Source organism: Uloborus diversus, chromosome 8, assembly GCF_026930045.1.
Source record: "Uloborus diversus isolate 005 chromosome 8, Udiv.v.3.1, whole genome shotgun sequence".
In the NCBI taxonomy this organism is placed as follows: domain Eukaryota; kingdom Metazoa; phylum Arthropoda; class Arachnida; order Araneae; family Uloboridae; genus Uloborus; species Uloborus diversus.
The window spans coordinates 22,303,044-22,328,069 of record NC_072738.1 but is presented as its reverse complement, the minus strand read 5'-3'; the positions used below and the strand labels follow the sequence as shown (position 1 = coordinate 22,328,069).

At 34.1% G+C, this 25,026-nt stretch overlaps 1 protein-coding gene across 1 annotated transcript in view; it reads right to left on the bottom strand.

Moving 5' to 3' along the window:
* LOC129227962 (uncharacterized) overlaps positions 1-25,026 on the bottom strand; it is a 113,654-nt gene that overhangs the window by 64,947 nt on the left and 23,681 nt on the right. Inside the window, 1 exon segment of the mRNA XM_054862587.1 lies at positions 24,232-24,426. Within this exon segment, the coding sequence (XP_054718562.1) occupies positions 24,232-24,426 (195 nt within the window).

Genomic DNA, 25,026 nt, shown 5'->3' with positions numbered 1-25,026 from the left:
CGTTCCCAAGCGGTAATTCTGTAATCCAGGCTATGGCTTGGTTTCTTCAATGCTCGATAGATGCCGCCACTACCTTTTTCATGATTTTTTTTTTTTTTGCTTCTTTTTAAAAATGTCTTGTGTCTTTTGAAGTTTTAACCATGGATAGCTTATCATCCGGCTTTACTATTCAAATATTAATATTACAAACGATCAAACGAAAATTTAACTTACAGAGTAAAGAAATCACTGATGAAAAATGCTGCAAATGTAAGTTTTAAAATTTGCGGATTTAATTTAATTGCGGATAATCACGAAAAAAAAAAAGATGTTATTAAAGGGACAGAACAGCCGATTTAAATTATTGGAATTAAAAAAAAATGTGAAAATTCATATGCCTAAAGGTTTATCGTTGTAATTAATAATTTAATCAACGGTCTAATTGATACAACTATATCAATTAGATAACATTATATGCAGTATTCGGGGGGGGGGGGAGTACATGTATATAGTGTGAAATGTAAGTCAGAACAGCTCTTTTACAAAAGTACTCCAATAGGCTTTCTAGTTTTTTATTTATTTATTTATTTATTTATTATTTTTTTGAAAAACACAAAGACACACATATATATATATGCCAATGATTTTTTTTGTGGTGGGGGGGGGGGTGATTGCTTCCTTTTGGGGGGGGGGGACACATTCACCCTTAGTTTTATTTACCCATGTTTTGTAACACTTTTTAAAATTAATTTTCTGTTCAGTTTGTTCTTTAAGTTTTGTTGTTTTTTTCCACCAGTACTTACATGTTCTTTACTTAATTGCTATGTTGGGGCCTTTTTTTGGTTAAAGATTTTTTAGATTGTATTTGTGTTTTAATAAAAATTGAATTAACTTCTCTTTTGATTGCTTATACAGATTTAACTTAAATATGCTTGTTAATTTTATACACAGAACTGGTTACAGCAACACAGTGAAGATACAAAAAGTACTTGGCGTGTTGCAACAACATATCCGAAATCAGGGAGATTTAATAAATACAAAATCAGCTATCGCTGTGTGCATGACAGACAGAATAGTTTCTGGGGATGTTCCTTCAAAGCTTATAGGATGCACTGCCAAATTGACAATCACAATACAAAGGCAAGTACTTTCAATTAAATGTATATATAACAGAGTTTGAAATAGGGTTCAATTTCTAGAAGGGGAATGTCCCCCTTTACTTCAGATTCCAGGGGGGGGGGGGACTTTTTGAATTTCGGGGAGAATTTTTATAAGTTCTGAAAATTTGTTTACATTTTTTTTTTATAATTCATTTTTATTTCATTTTTCTATTTATTCATTTTTAAATTATAATTTTTTTGGTGTAATATCAGTCCCCACACATTTTCAAATAATTATTCCTTAATTTTGCAATTTTACTTTATTATTTCATTTTCAATAAAATATTTTACAACTAAGTAACATCACATACACTCAATTATTTTTTTTAAATAGAACATTTTCTGGTTCTAATTATCCGAATGGGGTTCGGTCCCGATTGTTTAGAAAAATATTTCTACTGAACAAAGATTTTTTTACTGGCGATGAAAAAGTTAAAGTAAATGCTATAATTTTCCAAAACGGACTGTCGTTTCCACAGTTTTCGGATCGCATTTCGACCGGCGGATCGGAATTAGTTGATATTGACGGATCGGAATCGGTTGATGTAACCAGTTCTGTGTATAAAATTAACAAGCATATTTAAGTTAAATCTGTATAAGCCATTCAAGAGAGAAATTAATTCAATTTTATTGAAACACAAATACAATCTGAAAAATCTTTAACCAAAAAAGGTCCAACATAGCAATTAGTAAAGACATGTAAGTACTGGTGGAAAAAACAACAATCAAGTTCAAAGAACAAACTAAACAGAAAATTAATTCTTTAAAAATGCTACAAAACATGGGTAAATAAAACTAAGGGTGAATGTGTCGCCCCCCCCCCCCCAAAAAAAGGAAGCGATCACACCCCCACCACCACCAAAAAAAATCATTAAAAATCATTGGCATATATATATATATATATATATATATATATAATATATATATATATATATATATATATATATGTGTGTGTGATGTGTGTGTGTGTGTGTGTTTTGCAAAAAATAAATAAATAAATAAACTAGAAAAGCCTATTGGAGTACTTTTGTAAAAGAGCTGTTCTGACTTACATTTCACACTATATACATGTACTCCCCCCCCCCCCGAATACTGCATATAATGTTATCTAATTGATATAGTTGTATCAATTAGACCGTTGATTAAATTATTAATTACAACGTTAAACCTTTAGGCACATGAATTTTCACATTTTTTCTTAAATTCCAATAATTTAAATCGGCTGTTCTGTCCCTTTAATAACATCTTTTTTTTTCAGGATTATCCGCAATTAAATTAAGAAAAAAAAAATAAAACTTACATTTGCAGCATTTTCATCAGTGATTTCTTTTACTCTGTAAGTTAAATTTTCGTTTTGATCGTTTGTAATATTAATATTTGAATAAGTAAAGCCGGATGGTAAGCTATCCATGGTTAACACTTCAAAAGACACAACACATTTTTAAAAAGAAAGCAAAAAAAAATCATGAAAAAGTAGTGGCGCCATCTATCGAGCATTGAAGAAACCAAGCCATAGCCTGGTTTACAGAATTACCGCTTGGGATCGGTCGATATGCAGGCCCCTCAGGACAAAAACCACGACTTCATCAAATCAGCCAACCGGTGCAATTGGCTCCTCTAGAGCTGCTATATATATAGGAGCCTGTGCAAAAAACCGAAGACAAGGCAGATTCCTGCAGAGCTATCGGTTGTAAACTCATGAAAATATCTTATGAACAATTCGCAACTCCAACGAACTATAGGGGGCACTGAAGTCACTGTCTAATGGCGGAATTAAAAACTAAAACAAACGCACATGGTAACGAAGAAAATGCTAAAAGTGTTGTGATTTTTGTTCGTACGTATGATTCTTTCGCTTTATTCTTTTTAAATTAATTTTCAAAGTCTTGTGGATATTCTGGCCCACGTAGAAAGAAATGAGAATTCAAGAAGCATTACTAAACGTCAAAGATTAATGCAAACTACGTAGTTCGTAGTTCTAAGCAGCTATTTCCACGATGTTGAATTCGATATTTATCAATTCTTGATTAAAACTAAATAATAATTGTGGCCTGACAAGAATAACAATTAATGCTAGAAAATTCAATATGACATTACAAATTGTTATCGAAAGAAGATGATACTTTTTTGCCTTGCTTGGCTAGCGCTTATTGTTTTCCATTTGTAGCTGAGTTCGAATTCCCGAATCGGTTAATTAAAAAATTTTCTGTTTCGATTTTTCTAATTTCTGAGGTTACGATTTAATTGTGTCATGTTATGCAAATCATCAACAAAATTCTGACGGATATAGTGGTGGTAGTTTTCTTTTCAGTTGATTGACCATTATTTCTTTTCACTTATCGAATTCTGTAATGACATACCACTTTTATTCCACTCATGATTAAAAATTAAAAAATGGTTTAACTAAAAACGCGAAATCTCGCCAAACGATACTTAGCTTGCACAATACCTAAGACTAATAACCCTAAACAAATTTGGCGAAACCTTTCAGCTGAGAATAAAAGGAATAAAGTAAATTCTTTCTCGGTTATTCATTTTGTTCTACGATAATCTATTCAAGAAAAATATTTTGCATACTGTCCATTCCAACTAAATGCTGCTGTAAAATATGGTAAGTTTAATTAATTTAAGATTAAAAAAACCCCCCATATTTCTTACAAATTCATACAAAAACAATAAAAATTTTTTACCTTGTATAACGTTATCCAAGTTTGTTAATCCAGAATTTTCGCTTTCACCAATTATTAAGGAAATAATGAAAAACTAACATTATTTTGAGAAGCTCGAGAATACTACTAAGGGACGAATTAATTTCTGTAGCTGAAAGCAAACTAAGACACATCCGATTGCGTTAATAAATACTCCAGAACAAACTGCCTGTGTTTACGTCAACAGACACACGTGGAACGCAACGTGGCAAAGTTTTAGTTTCACTTGCAGTTTTGTAAAATCGCCGCAAGGTAGCGTATTCGAGCGCTGGAGTTCCGAATAACCGCGACGTTATCAAATCAATGAAGGAGTCTGCAATTTACGGCCTAAATCTCTAACCAAATCTGGTCAGCGAGCAAATTTTTCACTGTCCACAGGAAGCTTTACAACATTTTTTTTTTTGATAAAAAAATATTCTTACGTGTTAAAGAAAACGTGAAAAAAAAAATGCCCAGAAAATCTCACACTTTTGAGCATGGGCGTAGCCGTAGGGGTGGGGGGGGATGGTGAACTGCCCCTCCAAAGAGTCTGTCGACCTTCACTTTGGGCCCAGCATGAGGCAAGGGAGAAACCGTGGGCCAGAGCATTTTTTAACATAGGTACTACGCGACACCAATGTCGCGTAGTGAAAAAATTCTGTCGCCTAGAAGATGCAAAATCAAACTACTGGGGCGACATTGAAAAATTCAACAATGGTTCCACTCCTCGTTTTTGTAAAAGGATTTCAAACCTTTCTTTTCTTTCCTCTTGAGCAACAGAATTACATCGGGCATTTTCCAGCTGTCAACCAAAAGCAGTTTTTCTCTTTTTTTTTCCTACTCGTTTAAACAACCGCCCCGACTGGTTACGAAAACATGTCATCCTCTGCGGGTTAAGGGGGTGCTAATTGTTGTCGCCATCCAGTCATCATTGTACCGTACAATCACTCAGTGGTGGACTCAGTGGTGTAAATTCCAGGACTAATCAGTAATTCACTCGGGGTGTGATGATTTTTAGCGGGAACTTGAGGGCTTATGAACAAAATAGCCAGTTTAGAGTAAGAGTTTACGAACGAAAGGCGCTTTCGTTGACAGATTTTTTTTTTTCTCTCCCCACCTCACCACTCAGCATGAAACGTTGTTCTTTCCTTCATCAAAAAGGTAAGAGAAATAAATGATTATGCTTTGATTTTAATTTGTTATTTAATTCAAATACATACGCTTTTGTCTGAATAAGTAAGAAGAATGTCGGGATATGGTTTAGAGAGGGGTTTTTCAACCTTTTTTACTCATGAGCCACATTGCAAGTTTTTGGAGATGAGGCGGGACAACAATACTTTAGTTCATATGGTTTAGTTCGCACTCCCCCCCTTCCTTCCCTCAACCTGCCACATTCATCCATAACTTTTTTTAGAATAAACGCTCATTAGCATGGGACAGGGGCGGATACAGACAAATCTTTTGAAGGGGTCCGGTAAATTGAATGCCCCTACACCCACACACATACATTCGGTGTTTCATAACAAAGTTTTCATGAATGTATTTTAAAATGTTTTATTTTTTTATTTGTTTATTTTTTTAATATTCCTTCTGTCAATATGAATCTACTTCTATAAGTTCCTGAATATTATTTACTAACTAGAAAATCGCCCGTCAAGGTATGACGGGTGAAAATTGCTTCTAAATTTGAACAAAGCCATTGCCTGTTTGGTGATATTTTGATACTTAAAATTGTAACCCTAACTAAAGTGGATTAACCCAAAACTCCAGTAGGTAGCGTTCATTTTTGACCATTTTTTCTTTTCTTTATTCCCCTGAAATGACACAGTCTTACCAGTAAAATTGTTAAGTTGCCGAATCGAGTTCAGCCTTGTCACAGTAAGATCTTTTCCAGCATGTTAAACATTACCAAAACATATTATCAAATTATCATGCTGTGGCGCAAGTTTCATTGTTAAAACACGCGGGTTACTCGATCATTGGTTATTATATATATGAGGATATGATCCCTCCGAAACTAAAAACTGGATGCGACCATGCATGTATTTGTCTTCTAGAAAGTGGTAAATGCTAGCCAAACGTTCGTTTGTATCACGCCTCGACATATTTAAACTTGACGAGGAAGCAATATTCCCAACAAAAACGAAATTACACATGCAAAAACTTGACCACCATCCCAATGTCTGAATTATTGCAAAAGCAAAGCAAAGAGCGAAAATTGAAAGTTATTTTAAAAGTCTTGCTTGAATTAATACGTTCGGATAAATCTGCAACGGTCTACCTCTGACGTCACAAGAATGGGTGGAGCTAAGGCCCCTATAGTAGAGGAGCCGACGCAACCGCCATTTTGGAGCAAACTTGATCCAGTGCTTCGTAGCCATAGCATTGCTGCTGATGTTTACATTTCTTTAGCTTGTGTTAAATTGAGTCAAAAGGATGGTTGTTCGGCTGTTAATTGTGCAAATACTATAAGAAAGGATTTCAGCTCTTCAGATTTCCAGCAGATGCAGAAAATGAAAAACGAAATGGATAATTAATAGCCCGCGAAGTGCCTGGTAGCCTGGAAACGACGCCAACTGTTTCCAAAATTTCGCCAATGTTCGCCTTCGCTCTCCGACTCTCTCGTTCCCTGTTTGGCGAATGATTGCCAATAAAGGTAGCTTTCCCCCCGTTGTACGCTTGCTCCAAAATGGCGGATGCGTCGGCCTCTCCAGCTATAGGGGCTCTAGGTGGAGCTACGTAACCTTCTGACGTCACATCGTTTCTTTTGCTAGTTGATTTTCGCGTTTGATAATTTTTTCTTTTCGCTTTTCGACCCCATTTTTTTTTATTTATTTCTCTTTTTTATCTTTATTTCCTTTTTGTTTTTGTTATAAAACAGAAAGGGAATTTATTTTTTAAAGCAATAACGGTTTTACTTCATATTTAATTAAAATATTATTTTTTTTTAAGCTATAAATTTGGAGTTCTAAAAGATATGATTATTTTATTCGAAAAATGGGAGGGGGGAGGAAGTATCAAGATTAGTTTTTCAAGTTATTTACCAAAATATGTTTTATTTTAGCTGTTTAAGGGAAACATTTTATGGGGGAAAATAGGTTTTACGTTTCTGTAAAATAAAACGGTATCGAAAGAAGAATGGAAAAAAAGTTCGAATTTTTTTGTTAAGAAATAATTTAATTCCTGTGAGCCGAAAAATAACAGGAAATATCTAACGTTTATTAGCACAAATAAATAGATTGTTAAATAAACGTGTTTCGGGGTTTCCAGGAACCCCTTTTTCAATTCAAAGTTGTGAACTTTTGGATGTAAAGACATCCGGTAAAAATATGTTTATTTGTATTAAAAAACATTGGTTATTTCTTGTTAATATTATCATTAAAGTTTAAAATAGGGGGTGGCGATTGTCGAAATAAGTTTATCAAGTTACTCAACCATTATATTTTTATTTTAGCTATTAAATAAAATTTAATAGTTAAATGGGATAAATTAAAGCTAAGTTTATGGGGAACAATAGGTTTTAATAGCCCGTGAAATAAAACGGCTGACAAAAAAAAAACAATGAAAATGGAAGAGCAGGGGGGGGGGCAATATTGTTATACAAAATCCAAATTATTTCTAATGAGGAATAAGAGGAAACAGAGGTATGGATTAAAACGAAAAATATACATTATTGAAGTTTAGTGCATTTGTGCTCAGGCATCCTAACTTCTTTAAATGACCGCTTTTGACAAAGTTTCGTTTTTTCTGTATTATTTTATGGAATAAACTAGGATGATTTGAATAAGAGTCCCCTGCTCGTTTCGTACGCCGCAGACCCGGGTTCTATGCTAAGGTTGGACACGGTCAACTCGGCCTTTCATTTCTTCAGTGGGTCGATAAAACGAGTACCAAGTGTGCTTGGAAACTAAACTCTGGGGCTCCGCGTTCGGCTGAACGGAACGTCTGATTTTAGCACCCCAGTGCCAAATGTTAGTCCATAAGTTTGGATGATTTTTATTTCAAGGATATAAAGCTAGCAATACGTTTTTTAAATAAATAAACTTGTAAATATAGGATCGAATTGAAAAAGTTTAAAATCTTCGGGGGAGGGGGAATGAAATGAAATGGAAGTGTAACTTTTTTTCTCTAGCAAATACTTGGTAATAGGTTAATAGCAGATTAAAGTAGCAGAAATAACAACACCTCCGTAGTCAACATATTAAATAACACTAGCCTACACTCCAGGGTCCCCCGTCAAAGGCGCCATATAGGGGCAACTGGGAGCTCAAGCTCCCCCCTCCCTAGATATTAGAACCTCCTTGCTATTAGTACTTTTTCCTTTGCAAAAGTGTAAAAACATTTCTTCTCTAGCCATCAATAAATAATTTATTGAAAATGTCACACTTCCCTAAATCTAATCTGCACTGAAATCGGTTTCTATGGGGAAAATATCCTGCTGAACCACGAAGAAAATATCTGAGCCCCCCTCCCCTTAAAATTATGCATATGGGCGCCCATGTTCCCGTACCTACCGCATACACATGGTTTCAATGGTCAGATGGGACCCTGAAAACAGTTAAGTTTTTTGATCCAGACCAGGAGCCGGACAATCCCTGATCCAGCACCCTCGGAGATATCGATTTGGAATGGAAACTTTGGAATGGAAAATGGAGGTCTTCGTGATCACGACCGATTAAACGTGACGTGAACCTGTCACCATTAGCATACACTGAGGATCTCCGACCAGCTGCATCGAACCCGCGACGCTGCAGTTGCGACTCCAACGCCCTACTGATCAGGCGAATACGGCCCGGTGTTAAGAACATGCAAAAAGGTAGCTGTATCATTTACCTGGGGACCCTACTCAATGGGCTTCTTTTTTCCTACCAATGGATTTTACCGCAACGCTGTAATGTGAATTCTTGACGTCAAAATTCAAATGAATGCCTGGGGCTGGATACTGGATGTTATGTGTTGGATGTTGCGTGCTGGATACTGTTTTCGCTTAAAAAAGATGTGTGAAGTCGAAAAGGTCGTTAATAAATAATTCGATTTCGAGGTGCACGGACGCTACCATCCAATGGAAGGAACATGCTAGCGGGGGCCCGTGGATCAGAGGACATGGACGTGCTACCACCTAAGGAGGAGGGACATGCTCGCGGAGGCCCGAGGACATGGGTGCCACCTATGAAGAAGATGGACACGCTCATGGAGGCCCGTGCACCAGAGAAGTTCGCATCATAAGCATAGAAAAATGAAATCAAAGGAAATCAACTATTGTCAAGTAAAAACAATAAACAACCGCGATTGCGAAAACATATTTATATTATATTAACTTTTTTATTTTGCATTTTTTTTTAATTCAGCAATTGCGAATTGCTTATCGTTCTCACTTGACCGTTTTGGGCGTCCGTCCGTCCTTTGATTTTATTTTTGCCACCACCGGAGGATTTTTGGAGGGACTCCACCTTGGCCACCTACTCCCCATACTGCTACTCCAGCGGGCACCGTCTCCAGGTTGCACCCAAATCCTACACACGCACAGATGTCTACACACACGCGCCTGCATACAAGCTCACACACCTACATATACACGCTTGCACACAACTACATGCCTGCAGATAGGCTTACACGCACACGCCTACATACACACACACACACAAACTCGTGATTGCGAAAGAAATAGTCAAAATTAAAATTAATTTTTATTTATTTATTTATTTATTGATTTTCCAATTTTTAAAAAACTATGTGAGTAATTATTTATTCATTTAATTCTATTCAATTATTAAGTTCAAAAGTTACATTTTTCTGATCACAGTTTTTCTTGCAGTTTTGTATTTGCCCTTGGCTTAAAATGCAGTTATTTTTACGTTCTTTCTTATTTAGTATTAATAATCATTAAAAACATGTTTAAAAATATTTTAAAAGTATTAAAAAGTTTTTGTTTTTAAATTATTGCAATTTTATTTTTTAAAGTCGACGGGGTGGGGGGGGGCACCTTCTTGCCAATTCAGGTAAACATAAGCGATGGAATAATACTAATCGTGATGTATTTTGCCGTTCTTTAAGATATTTTGTAATTTTTCAATATGTTTAACTAATCCAATTTAGTTTTTAAAAGTCAAGGATGAAGAATGCCCCTAAAAATAATTTAAACACCTAAATAAAAAAGAAAACCTAGTGATTTATGTTTAAATTACTTATAAATTACTAGTAAAAAGGTTAATATAAAAAAATGTCTTTTGAAAATTGATATTTGATTTTTTTTTTTTCAAAAGCCGTGAGGTATAAGAAATCCTCCTTGCAACCCCCCCCCTCCTTGCCGGCACCCTTGTGCACATCTCTTACTTCCTGTGGAAATAATAGGTATCACATCATTGTCGTATTATTAAAATTACAAAAGTATAAGAAAAAGAAGGAAAAGAATGAGTAAAAAAATAACGAGAAAAACAACTTAAATCCACTTATTTCAGACCGGCTGAAGAAAACGTAGCTCCACCCATTCCGATGACATCAGAAGGCAACGTAGCTGTGACGTCAGTGGTAGACCGTTGCAGATTTATCCGAACGTGAATTAATTACAAATGTTTTATTTGTTAACAAACATAAGATGGCAACAGTTAAAAGTTTTAAATCATTGAGATAATATTTCCGATCATTTCCATACAATTAAAATCACGAGAAATACGCAGACGACAATTTATTACGATTTATCTTTCTTATTGTTGCATTAATAAAAGTATTTTTATTCGCTAAAAAATAATGATAATAAAAATAAATCAGCACCTCTTGGCGCGATTGGCGCCAAAATTGAACCAAAGCCTGTTTACATATGGATTCACATATGTTCCAAATTTCAACCAGAACGTAGCATTACTTCTTGAGATAGGGCACTCACAATGGAAAAAAAGAACGGGAGATTGCGCTACCCCCTTTTTAGCTGTTGACACCAAAATAAAATCAGCTCTTATACCTACTAAGGGCTACTCCAGTTTAATAGGTGCCTTGAAGTAAATGGGGTGTGCTGATCACGAATCTGAGCTTAATTTTTTTCCAGCACGTCAGGTTTTCAAGAAAAGTGTGTCAGACATTTTTCATAGAAACTGCAAAAATACTGAGAGAATATTTATTGAATCAATATTTAATAGAAAATTCTTACAAAATTGAGTTGTTCAAAGAAAAAAAAAAATGCAGTTTTATCTACGTTAGACAATCGTTATTTTGAATAAGATCCAACTTGTTTTGTCATGTAAACTATCCTTAGTCGCGTGTTTATTTTCTTTCTTCTTTTTTGGCGGTGGATATTTGGTTTTGTTGGTGGCCGACATTTTTTTTTTTTTTTTTTTTGGCGGTAGAACATTTTAAAGAAATAATCTCAATGCAATTTGGAAAATATTAATAAAATGCTTTTTTGCTTTAGTACAAAATATCTCATAAGGTTTTTTTTTATTTTGTGAAAAATCTTGACGTGATGGGCTCAAACCAAATTCATATTCAGATTCAATGTACTCGTATTAGCTAAGAACATTTATCAAATTCAAAAAAAAAAAAAAAAAAAAAAACATGCAGGCCTGTGTAATTTCTAAATATGTGATTGATCTTGATTTTTGATTTGTGACATTGAACAAAATTAAGAGCCCCACGGGTTATTTTCGCAATCTCAAGTTGCTTACAGGTTGCGGGCTGGTCGCCGTTGATTAATTGCTAGATTATTTGTTGATATCTATCGTCGAGGGCACGAACATTCCGTTCTCACCCTATTACAGGAACTGATTTTGCTTTCACTTTTTTTTCCACAGCAACATGCCTGGTTTATTCATCTTATACCATTAAAAACTGGTAGAAAGAAAAAATCCTTAAGCGTCTGATAATGAGTTATGTTTTCACGGATACAGACTTTTTCGGATGAGACGTGAAAGGTGCTCTTAGAAATTTAAAATGTGATCCAACGAACAGGATAAATGACTTTTACGATTCAATGCGGTGCTTTCAGAAACCCAATTATTTCATGGAAAGCGATCTAAGGAGCAATACATAAATAACGCTTTACGATTCAAAATGAACTTGCCGCTATCGCAATAAAAAATTCAACCGCTTGTGCCCTTTTTAATCAAATTTAAAATTGTTTTAACTGTTTTCCATTTAGCATACTAAATATACAAAACACGAAATTTTTTTAAATTCATTTTGCAGATCCATCATATACGAAGTGATAGATTTGAAGCTTTGAATTTGAAAGTATCGGCATTCTCTCGCGCGATGCATTCGACGTTAGAAAACACGAGTGCTTTAAAAACAAACAAAAGATAGGGGAGGTAAAACCGTATAAGGATAAGCTGTTTTTACTTGTTTTTTATAGAATGAATAGTGTAAAATATAATAAAAGAATCGCACTGTGTATGGCATGTCTTATTTTGAACTAGTATCGTATTATATACAAAAAATAATTATCGGGAAAACATTCAGTCTAGATTCCTCTTAGTAAATAATTTTTTACACCAAAAGTTTTTAAAAAAAACAAAACAATTCCAGCGATGTAAAATTTGTTATTTTAATGTTTTGAAAATCGAAATGGAATGTTACGTAAGACAAGGGGGGGGGGGGGGTAATGAAAAATCTTAATTACCCTTACATGAGGGAGGGGGGCGAAAGTGGCCAAAATCATCCTTATGTAAATAATGAATTGCCTCTAGCGATTCAAACTGACTTACCCGGAATCTATAAAACCATAAATTAGTTTTTCGTCGACGAGAAAGGGATATACTTTAATGTTTCACATAATGCCGAATTACAAATGAGTTACAAATTAGGAAGATGCGAAATCTATTTTCTGTTCTGAAATTGCCTCCAATAGTAAATTTTGAAGAAAAAATTATTTTGAGACTTTTTTTTAAAAAAAAAAATAAGATCTTCTATTGAAAGTGGTACTTTAAAACTGAAAAGTCCCCGAAAAAATTGCGGAAAACGAACCGATAGTGATCTTACAGGATGTGCCGGTGGGAATTTCTTCCCCACAAAATGGCGGACGATTGTTGGTTGAAAAGGAATCACTTTTCTACCACAGGATGATCCATCTAGTTAAGTGAGCGGGAGCGAACCGGTTCCCATGTCTATGGTTCCTTTAATTCCTTCGAATTTCAAAAAAAAAAAAAAAAAAGGCTTTTAAAATCACCGGAAAAAAATTAAAAAGCAGTGCTAAGCCTAATTCGGAACTCCAGCGCTCGAATACGCTACCTTGCGGTGATTTACAAAACTGCAAATGAAACTAAAACATTGCCACGTTGCGTTCCACGTGTGTCTGTTGACGTAAACACAGGCAGTTTGTCTGAGTATTTATTAACGCAATCGATGTGTCTTAGTTTGCTTTCAGCTACAGAAATTAATTCGTCCCTTAGTAGTATTCTCGAGCTTCTCAAAATAATGTTAGTTTTCATTATTTCCTTAATAATTGGTGAAAGCGAAAATTCTGGATTAACAAACTTGGATAACGTTATACAAGGTAAAAATTTTTATTGTTTTGTATGAATTTGCAAGAATATGGGGGGTTTTTTAATCTTAAATTAATTAAACTTACCATATTTTACAGCAGCATTTAGTTGGAATGGAGGGTATGCAAAATATTTTCTTGAATATATTATCGTAGAACAAAATGAATAACCGAGAAAGAATTTACTTTATTCCTTTTATTCTCAGCTGAAAGGTTTCGCCAAATTTGTTTAGGGTTATAGTTTTAGTATAGTGCGAGCAAAGTAGCCTTGGCGAGATTTCGCGTTTTTAGTTAAACCATTTTTAATTTTTATCATGAGTGGAATAAAATGGTAGTAAGATTACAGAATTCGATAAGTGAAAAGAAATAATGGTCAATCAACTGAAAAGAAAACTACTACCATATATCCGTGAGAATTTTGTTGATGATTTGCATAACATGACACAATTAAATCGTAACTCAGAAATTAGAAAAATCGAAACAGAAAATTTTTAAATTAACCGATTCGGGAATTCGAGAGAAATAACTCAGCTACAAATGGAAAACAATAAGCGCTAGCCAAGCAAGGCAAAAAAGTATCATCTTCTTTCGATAACAATTTGTAATGTCATATTGAATTTTCTAGCATTAATTGTTATTCTTGTCAGTCTACAATTATTATTTAGTTTTATCAAGAATTGATAAATATCGAATTCAACATCGTGGAAATAGCTGCTTAGAACTACGAACTACGTAGTTTGCACTAATCTTTGACGTTTAGTAATGCTTCTTGAATTCTCATTTCTTTCTACGTGGGCCAGAATATCCACAAGACTTTGAAAATTAATTTAAAAAGAATAAAGCGAAAAAATCATACGTACGAACAAAAATCACAACACTTTTAGCATTTTCTTCGTTACCATGTGCGTTTGTTTTAGTTTTTAAGTCCGCCATTAGACAGTGACTTCAGTGCCCCCTATAGTTCGTTGGAGTTGCGAATGGAACAGAAATTTTAAATCGAAAAATTAATCGTTTGCGTGATCTCATTTTCAATTAGTGTTCAGAAGGTTGCCACTTTTTTTCTCGGCTCGTTTCTGTTTTGAGGTAAAAATTTCCCCTTTTGATTATTATTCGGCGAGTAATCTTCTTTCCTTTTATTTTTAGGATTTTAGGTGTTGCGTTTAATTTATTCGGGAATTTTTGATTTGCCGTTTTCTTTCTTTGAGAATGATTATTTTGACGGGTTAGTTTATACTATTTTTTCTTCTGTAATTGAAGCCTGATTGTTGAACATGCGTCACTTGACAAAACTTTTATTTTCGAGGTAGACCGCGCAAAGCCGAGTGACGCAGTTATAGTGAATTCAGCAAAAACTCATAGTGAAAGTAAACAAAGCAACGCGACAATTAGGGATACCGTTGTCTGATTGGCGATGGGATGGCGAAAACAATGCCAAACAAAAAAGCGAAGTGTTCCTGAGAAGAATTGGCAATCCAATGAGTATTTCATAACAGTGGGATATGTTGGCGCCAAAGAGCAATCCTCTTTGTTTACTTTCTCTATCAATTCTCCCTGAATTAGCTATAGCATGTAATAAAATGCAGATCGATTGGTAAATACATACTCCTTCTATCGCAAAACGCAACTTCCCAATTTTTAATTTTTTAAAATTTAATTAATCATCTTTGAGAGTCGAAAATCGCCCGTCAAGGTATGACGGGTGCAAATTGTTTTTTTTTTTTTGAACTGCTTCGTTCAAATGTAAAAGCAATTTTCACCCGTTGCCTATTTGATGAAATTTTGATAGTTGAAATTTTAACCCCAACTCCAGAGGATTAACTTGAAACACCAGTAGATAGCGCGAATTGTTGACTACTATTTCGTTTCTTCATTCTCCTAAAACGAGTCTTAACAGTAAACAGTTAAGTGACCGGATCCAGTTCATCCTTGTCAAAATAAAGCCTTTCCCTGCCTGTCAAACATTTCCAAAAAATATTATCAACAATAAATGACTTACTGAGTTCTTAGTGCTTCAAAAATGAAATAATGCCGTCACGCAAGATATAGCGCGAGTTTCATTGTTGATGACGTCAGACCGTTAGTCGATCAGTGAATTGTCTATTATATACATGAGGATGTTTCTGAGATGCATTGAGCTTTCTTTTACCGAAAAGTGCTGCAAAAAGGAAGAATTCCGGTATCCCATTTGCAATGATGGATAATGTGCTGGGCAATTCCACGGTGTCGGACGTAAAAATTGCACGAAATTTGCTTAAAAAAATAATTAATTTTGCTGGTATGCAATTTTGTAACTGATCAAAATATTTTTTTAAATACTTACCCATGTGTGTAGAATTATTAACCATAAAAAGAATTTCTGACAAAAATTTTATTTAGACAAAAATATTATCAAATTTTGGTGTCGGACGTATGAGCTGAATCTGAAAAATGAGACTTGCAAAACTGAAATCTAAGATTCAGGTCAATGGCTTAATCCATAATATTGTAACTACTTTTATGCCAAAGAAACAATGATGAAAGATAAATAACACATTGAAAAAATTTTAATTTTGGAAGTATTAAGACTTGAAATATGGAATTTGGTACTGGTGTCGGACGTAAAATCTTGGTGTCGGACGTAATATGTACAAAACTACATATTGTCGGACGTAAATAAAAGTTTTAAATACCAAGTTAAATGAATTTTATTTTCATTTTGAATCTTAAATAATATGGTAAAGGACAATAAATGAGAGATATTACAATATTACTTTAAATATTTTCATTAAATGTGAATTGACCTCTACTTCCTATTGGGATAGGTGGACAAATTTTTTTAAAGATATTTTCTTTCAAGTAAGAGATTTTATCCTCTTTCTTTTGGCCATTTAAAGTGACCTTCTGCCCTATGCATCACTGAGACTTCAATCTCTTCAAAATTTAATTGAGTGATGCATCCTGGGTAACGTACAGACTCATACCGAACGATAACCCAGTCATTTAATTTAAGATTTGAAATAAAATCCATATCTTCAAATTCGTCGGAGACATCACTGTCAAACACTTCTTCTGTAAACAGCATAACAGTCTTTAACGTTTTTGAAGAAGAGGTGTCTGAAATAAATTTAATTGGAAAAAATCGCTTTGACACTGTTGCACGGATTGAATACATGGAACTGGAAGGATTTTGTCCCAATATTGGAGCAAAGTTGCGGAATCCTGCATGATTTCTTCCGATGATATGTAGTGTGCATGCACGATTTTTATTATGAACACCTTTCCAGCTCTTACATTCCTTCAGACAGTTCTTTTTATTGTTCCACCTATGCCATCGACAACCCCTTTCCCATGGGACGTCGCAAAAAAATTCCAGATTAGTTTCATATTGCACTTCTGTTCAAATAAATATCTTTGTTTAAATTGTGAACTAGGACCATCTGAGGAAATTTGAATGTTTTGAATACTTGGGTAGTTGGCTTTAAGGTAATCTAAAAGGTAACTTACAAATTTATGTATAGTGATTTTAGTGTGATTTAAAGTATCGGAAATTATGGCAAAACTTTGAGTGATTTCTTTGGAAATCCATGCGCGAGCTGTGAAGACTGTGGCTTGGGCATGTGCCCAATGTGCCGATTGAATTTCATTTTGCTGTAATATTATAGGGTTTTCAGAAAAATCTAGCTGCGTTACAACATTTTCACCATTGACTTGAGATTTTAACTGCTCAAATGTCTGAGCTTGCTCTCGTTTAACAAACGTGTGAAGGAGAAAATTTCATTTCTGTTTTACAAGTTCCCCAAAAGTCTCTCTGCATGTACAGTCATAGAAAAAAAAAACGAAACACTCGATCGAATTTAAAGACTATTGACACTAGAGACACGTGTGAGGTGTCATTGTTTCAGGAATAAAAAGTTCTACATAATTATGTTAAAAAATCATTGTTAAGGGGTCGTCTTCATATTAAAACGAGCATCAACTTCAATTTTTTCAATAAGAACCCCCTTTTTTTATCACATATTTGTGATCAGCATTCATTTTTAACTCTGTATACAAAATTTTGTTTAATTTGAACCAGCCGTTACTTCAGAATTGAGTTCTGAAAAATTCCTCTCGTAATGTTAAAACGTATTTTGATATTTTTACTCATAACACAAAAACTAGATTAGGCACGGCAAAGATTGTTTTTTTATATCAAAATATGAATCGACTCAATAATAAAAACGCCCTTTACAACACCTAAAATGTAATTTTAGTTTTTTTTATGAATTATTTAAATATTTTTTGAAAAAAATATGATCTGAAACCATATTAAATTTTACCAGAAAAACAATCTAGAAGAGCTTTTATGCGGGAATCCAAAATTTGAGCTCAAAATATTCAGTAGTTTTTGCACTATGCTTAAGACTTCATTTTTTCTCACTTTAGGGGACCGTATACTATTTTAAAACAGAAATTATGAAAGTTAGTTTCTTCGTAAAAAAAGAAAAAAAAAATGTTCAACAAAATAAGCAAACCAATTATAACGTGGTTTTTTTACATTAGAGTTACGTCTATGAATTTTTTAAATGCATAAATTTATTCGCTGTCTCTGCAGAAAAACAACACAATATTGCAACTGTCAGTTTTTTGTGGATATCATTCAAACGTCAATGTGTAAATAATGCGAAACACTACTTCATTGTTTAATAAAAGAATAGTTTATAGAACTCTTTTAATTAAAAGCTACACGTAAAATACTTCTGTTTTTTTTTTTTTTTTGGAATAGACAGTGTAGAATTAACGACTCTTCCCGGTAATAATTTGCTAAAAGGAAGAATTATTGCCTTGTCTAAATCGGGAAAAAGCACTCGAAAAATAGCCGACGGTGTGAAGTTTCGCCTTTAACAGTATCCAGATGGGTCAATAGGTAATATTTGCTCTTAGATAAGTTTACTGGTTTTTAGGAATTATTATTATTATTTTTTGTAAAGTGTTTGAATAATTTTCAATGTGGTAGGAGAGGAAATTTTAGCAGCAGTAGAGGGCCGCGTGCTTTGAGCCTCATTCTGCACGAAAGTAGTAGTTGTAGCTAATTGTGAACTTTTTTTTTTTTTGACTTCGTCAAAAACTTAACAAAACATTAATTTGCGTGTTAGATTAAGTTGAGTTTTTGTCTATTCTTAATTATAATTTAAATACCTTTTTTTTTTCTCTTTATTTTCTCGGTCATTGTCCGTGCATTTCACATTAAAACTATTCTCGCAAGACAAAGATAAAATTTCAATTTTTTTTTTTTTTTAATAACGTGGAAAAATATCGACAAAAAAAAATAGAGTTGTAAAAAATTATTGTTTTCAACTACTAGATGCCTATCTTATTAAATGCATGTTTTTCAGAATCCAATATCTGAATATTCGTCCCCACCTTTAGGACACTGACACTCTATTTTAACTTTCTGGTCCTATTCTTTAAGCAAAGGCCACATGGACCAACTGCGAGGGCTGAATGCGGCCCGCGTCTCCACTGCGGTTTGGTTGTCCTATTCGATGACTGCAGTGCGTCCTAATAATGAGCACAACAGCCCTGCACCGAACATCTGGTTTAACCGAACAATGAAGCAGGTGTCATGTCATTGAAGCCAAGAGTGCCTAAAAACTGGTGGATGAAGAAAATTTATCTCACCAGTGAGATGTCGTAAACATACAGCAGATAAATTTACTTTATCTACCAATTTATTCGCACTCTCAACTTCAATGAGGTGACTTCTGCATCCCTCACGCTTAGTTTCGATTCCAGTCTACGAAATCCGTAGCAAGGACGAAAGTGTAGTCTCTGGATAGATTAAACTTATTTGTTCAGTTATGCTTTGTGTAATATTGCTCTAGGTGTGTCTGCCTATAGCCTCACACTATAGGAAATGTTCATTTGCAAGTATATAGACCGCGAAACAAAATTAAATAATACTAAGCTTTGTTTGCATAATGCTAAGTTACAAAATCAGAGAAATGACAAGAAGTCTGATTTCGATTCACCTTGGTTTAAGCTAAAATAACTTTTGTCTTTTTAAATTACGAGCTGGACCACCTCGAATCTCGTTGCTAGAAATAGCATTTGGAAATTACTTTCCTAAATTGCTTTTAAGAGCCATTACATGTTTAGCTAAAACCGCCAATTGTGTTATGATTTTTTAATATTACCACGCATTATGATCTTCCGCATCAAATTTGGATTTGAAACAAATTCTCTTTTTTTTTTTATTACAAAAAAGCCGCTAGAACAATTACCGTGTTTGTCCACTGAGTTAATTCATATAACCAAATTTTTACCAAATAAAGTTCGAGTATGAACAGTTTGCTCAATAACGGGTATTTATATTCTCCTGTTTCTGTTTTATTTTTCAGATTGTTACTTCGTTCATTTTATGTATATGGAGCAAATTTTCACGGAATAAATAAACCTTGCTTCGCTTGTGTCTCCAATCTATTTAATGCTGCGTCTTCCCACGTTGTGCGGTATATTTTTTATATTTTTGTGTGCGATGGCCTAAATTTCTGCCGATGTTCTGCGAAATTAAAAACGCGCAATTCCATTTTACATCAAAAGACTTTCTATTCATTCCAAAATAAACCTGTAACATAGGTGCAATACATTTATCAAACATATTCACATCATGATTCTTGGTATAAGATTGGATATTTACATTTTTGTGAGGCTAATTTGTTGAATGATTATATAAGCAATACAATAGGTTCATATTAGAAAAGGCAAAAAGTTCCATTAATTTTAATTTGTCCTTATTCGATTTACTAAACAACGATCTATACGATGAACCAGTCAAACCCAGTCCGTCATTCTTAGGTTAATTCTGATAGACAAAAATCTGTAAATATTTTAACTTTTTTTCAAAAAAAAAGTTTTTGACCGTAAATCGTTTTTTGGCGCAACATTATCGGCCCATAAAGTATCGAATTACGGAAAAAGAGAGAATTTCAAAAAATCATGAACTGAGCTGGATAATCTCGATCTTTTCTTTGTTTACATTCCGTTACTTGATAAGCCGTGACCTTGAAAGAAGCGTTTTCAATGTGGTGACGGTCCCTAAAACGTTTTTCGTTAATAACTCCTGTTCTACTGCACGGAATGCAGTGAAATTTCGTACCCTGGCTGTATTTTGCGGTCTAAACATAATTATGTAGCAAAAAATAGGGGTTCCCATTTGAAAATCAAGAGTTGGTGCTAGTTTTGCTTTGTATATGGTCCCTTATCAAAATTTTACCTATGTAGTTTTAAAGAAGACTTTAAACCAAGTCGGATGACACCTTTCTTTCCTTTCTAGCATGAATAATGGCCGAATAAGTAAAAGTGTTTCGTTTTTTTTTCTATGACTGTACTAAGTAATTCTACTTTTGACATTATATCATCACCTTTTTGCCACTGAAAATATCGTATTGGGGTAGATTGGATGTCTGCTTTTGATTTGAACAAGTGAATTTTATAAATGCAAACCTCACAATGAGTACATGCACTCTTTTATTCCAGGATTGCAAGTTATTTGCTCAATAAAACTTGAGAATTCTACATTAAGGTCTGAGCCGCATGTTTTCAGCGCTTGTAAGATCAGCCTTACATTCTCATAGTAAATACAAAAGCATACATTGTGCGGTATATATTATATACTGCTGAAGAATGAACACTGATTTAACTCATGTTCAACACTGAACTTTGCGGAGTTGAGTTGAGATGTTTGAAAAAAAATGTTTATTCATAATTCTTTTTTAAGTTCAATTCTTCTAGAAAAAAAATATTTTGTAAAAAATTGGATGAGTAATGGTTAATCTATTTCCTGGTTCATTATTAAAAAGAAATCTTTTAAAGGAAGTGCAACTATTAATAAAGACATTTTTAATGATTACAGTGCAAATAAATGAGATTACTGCAGTCCCACACCTCCTCTGTTTGAATTTAGAGAAATCCCATAGCTAGAACTAGGTATTAAATTTTAAAATTTTGGTGTCGGACGTAATTTTTATCTTACGTCCGACACCATGAAAAAACAAAAAACTATTATTTTGAATTTCGATTGGATTGCACATTTTCAATAGTAACTGATGTTCTGATTTGCAAGTAAAATGTTTTGTAAAATATTCCATCCAATTTTACACAGCACAGACATTTAGGTAATTTGGTGTCGGACGTAATTTCATCAAAGTGCCTATTATAAATGGGCTTCTACAGAAAAAAAAAGAAACATTCAGGTCTCAATTTTTATGCTACATTTGTTCTACAGTGTTGTGGCAAGCATCTGAAGTAGTTACAATTTGAAAAATATTGCAATTATAGCTTAAAATACTAATTCAATAAGATATCAAAAAATGAGTTGTGGCAGCGTGTCGATTATACCTTTGTTTAAAGGCTTGTAACTCTCAAATGATTGAAATCTTGTGATAATTTGTGTTATTTTCTTATACTGCAACTCATAAGCTTCAAAATGATACCTAATTTGTGAGAAAAATATGATTTTGAAAAATTGGTCATCAGTTCCCCATTTCTGTGGAATTGCCCTGCTTCACCCTATCCGTCCATACTAGTCTTGTAACACATATTACTGCGAGATTATTACTTAACTGCAGGCATGAAACATTAGTTCACACCCACGAACAGGAAGGGTAAAACTGCTTTACGTAATTAATATATCGCAATTAGCCAATATTCATTTATTTACAAACATAGATTACTGTCAAAACTAGTAGATACAAAATAAACAGTGTTACCCGGAATCTAAAAAGGCGCAGAGGGTTAAAACTTTTTCTGATGAGCTGTATTTCAGGTATGGGGTGTTTTTTGTAGCAAAAAACACCCAAAGACAAATACTACTTTGTCGGATGCCAAATAAGTCTTTTTTTCATTATGTGTTTTTCTTGCAATGCCCATGTCTTTTCTCGTCTTTTTAATGTTCTAGCTTTTATTTTTTATTTTTTATTTTTTATTTTAAGGATTGACCTTGGAAGTTAATGGGTATAAGAATTGTAATTCAGTGATCCTCTTTAAGTGGAGTATGAATCACCGCCCAGATTCAGGGGGTCCCTGGGGATATTTTTAAAAAAATGCATATTTTTAAATTCTGCATTTTAAGTAATTTGCACCTCCAGAGCGCGATTATCGCTACCTTGCGGTGATAATCAACACTACCAAAAAAGTAAAACATTCCACTCTACGTGTTTTCTTTGGGGGTAATTTACAGACTTCAGACAGTTTATGGTGTAATGTAATTTCAGAAGAATAGAAAAGAAAGCTTCCCACAAACACGTTGAAAAATTAATGTCATTTACTAAGCGTCAAAGCAAGTTATAAGTTACGGCATTTGTTTGTTTTACCCTTTCCATCCGCCATTAGACAGTGACTGCAGCGCACCCTATAGTTTATTGAAGCTGCGAATTAGGGCTGCAAGAATATCAAGTAAAATTAGACCAACAAAAAATTTCAAAAGTTGTGCATTCTTTTACAAATTAAGATCAATCAAAATAAAAATTGCTCCTGGTTTGGCAATTCACTGACATTAATGGACACAGAAGCACAGTGAGAGAGGAGAAAAGTTTGCGCATCGTCACTTGCTCACATCGAGTTTTAGTAAAGTAAGTTTTTGATCATCTCCCCAACCCACCGACAGACACCACAAACATAACAAATGAACTAAATGTAAAATGATCAAACATAAAAAATGCATAAAATGCTTTAAAAGAAATGGTGCAGAGATTTAGAAAAGGTAATGAGAAAATAGCCTCCAGGGTCATTGGAACAATTAATGGTTCATACACTAGATAAGAAACAAAATCGAAGCACTTTTCAACTACTTTCAAGGACTTTAACAGTGTATGGCACTTCATTTACACTTCCCAGTTTTTGATATTTTAATACTTGATTATATAGTTTTATAGAATTGTTCGTACTTTCTAGGAAACTTGTGTTTTAAGTACAAAAAACTAGATATAACTATAGTTGGGGCAAAATTATCCTGACAGATGCAGCTCCTAATCGTTCCAAATAAGTTGCATGGTTATTTGTAAGCAATATTGTTTTTCCTTCTGCCATATTTGCGAAAATGTCATATGAGCTCTCCTGGTAAATCAGGAAGCTGCCAAGCTATCAGTTATTCCGGAAACGAAACAGTCGTATACTCTGGCTTCTTCTGGAAGAATCCACGTTGATTAGAGGAAGGTTACTGACTTTTATCTAGGAACTTTTCTGTGTTTCAACAGATTTGTTACTGGCAGAAATTAGACGCACTACGACCACACTGTAAAAACGATTCAGAAACGTTCCTGGAAAGCAATAGACAGCTGTTGTGTCCAGTTTCAGCCAGTAACATATCTCGCAAAACCCAGGAATGTTTTCCGTTAAAAGTCAGTAACCTTCTTGAAATTATCCCGAGAAATCCAGAACTCTTCCGGTTTAAAACCAGTCGTGTCTCTAGAACTTAAAAGTAATCTTAGGTAGGGATAATATAACAGCTACATTAGCAGTATTACAATCAATGGCTAAAGCTAAATCAGATTTCAAGTAATGATTGCAATGCTTGCAAAGTTAAGTAGGCCAGAGACTTATCGCTTCCTTTGAGAGCATAATCAGTCAGGACGAGCCGTAATTGAACCAAGTCGATATACGTTAAAAATACTCTCAGTTAATCTTTAAACTGGGAGCTATAATTTTTTTTACAACAGAGAGAAATCTGCAGTCCTGCAACTTGTAGCCATTCAGGAAACTTTTTGACAATGTTACTTGATGCTTCCAGTAAGCGGATAAAACCCATTGAAATCCTGAAATGTTACACGGAAATACTCAGTAACGTTTCTGAATTTTTTTACCGTGCATAATTTTCCAGAAACGTTTGTGATTTGTTTTTTGCAGGGCCCAGGTTCCAAAGTATGTACAGTACCTGAAACAACGATTAAACAATTGGTAATCACTTAAAACTTACCTCTTTTGTCTTTTGCACAAAGGCATAATTTTTGCCTCAGGATTCCAGAATATGGTAAGAAATAAGATCCGCATTTGGCTTTGCAGTCGGCATCGCTCATCAAGTGACTACCAGGATCGTAACCACCTGGCGAATAGTGAAAATATTCAGCACCATTTAGATAGATGCATTCTCCATCTTCCACGGCAAGAACATCTGAAAGAAACAAGATATAAATGAACAAATAAATAACAAAAGTAATTTTACTTTGTTTATACATCAGATGTTCTCAATGTTTTCCAACGTAAGTGCCTATTCTGTTGCTTAGCAGCCTATTTTATAGCTTTTGATATAATTTAGCACGAAGTGTTTATTTATGCGAAGTGTCATTTCCATGGGTGAGTAAGTTTTACTTAAGCCCTAGATCGTACAGTTAAAGCCCTAGATCGTAGCTTAAAGTGGGCGAATTCCCTAAGTTTCGGGGGGGAAAAATAGATCTTGAGATTTTGAGAAATTTAGACAGCCCTAGTGTTCTTATTTCTAAATCCGCAATTGTTTTTTAAATCGACGAGTTATTGAGAAAACTAGAAGAAATTTATTAAACTCAAATGCACTGCTTATAACTGATATTCACTTTTTCTTTCTTGATTTTCTCATAACCACATTTTCAAATTTTTATTTACACCAACAGCTCTAGCGGAAAAAGTATTAACTTTAAAGATTTTAAACTATTCAAACATGGTAACTGAACAAATTACTGTGATATAAACCTCGAAAAGTTAATGTACATGCAATATGTTCTTTTGAAATAATGAG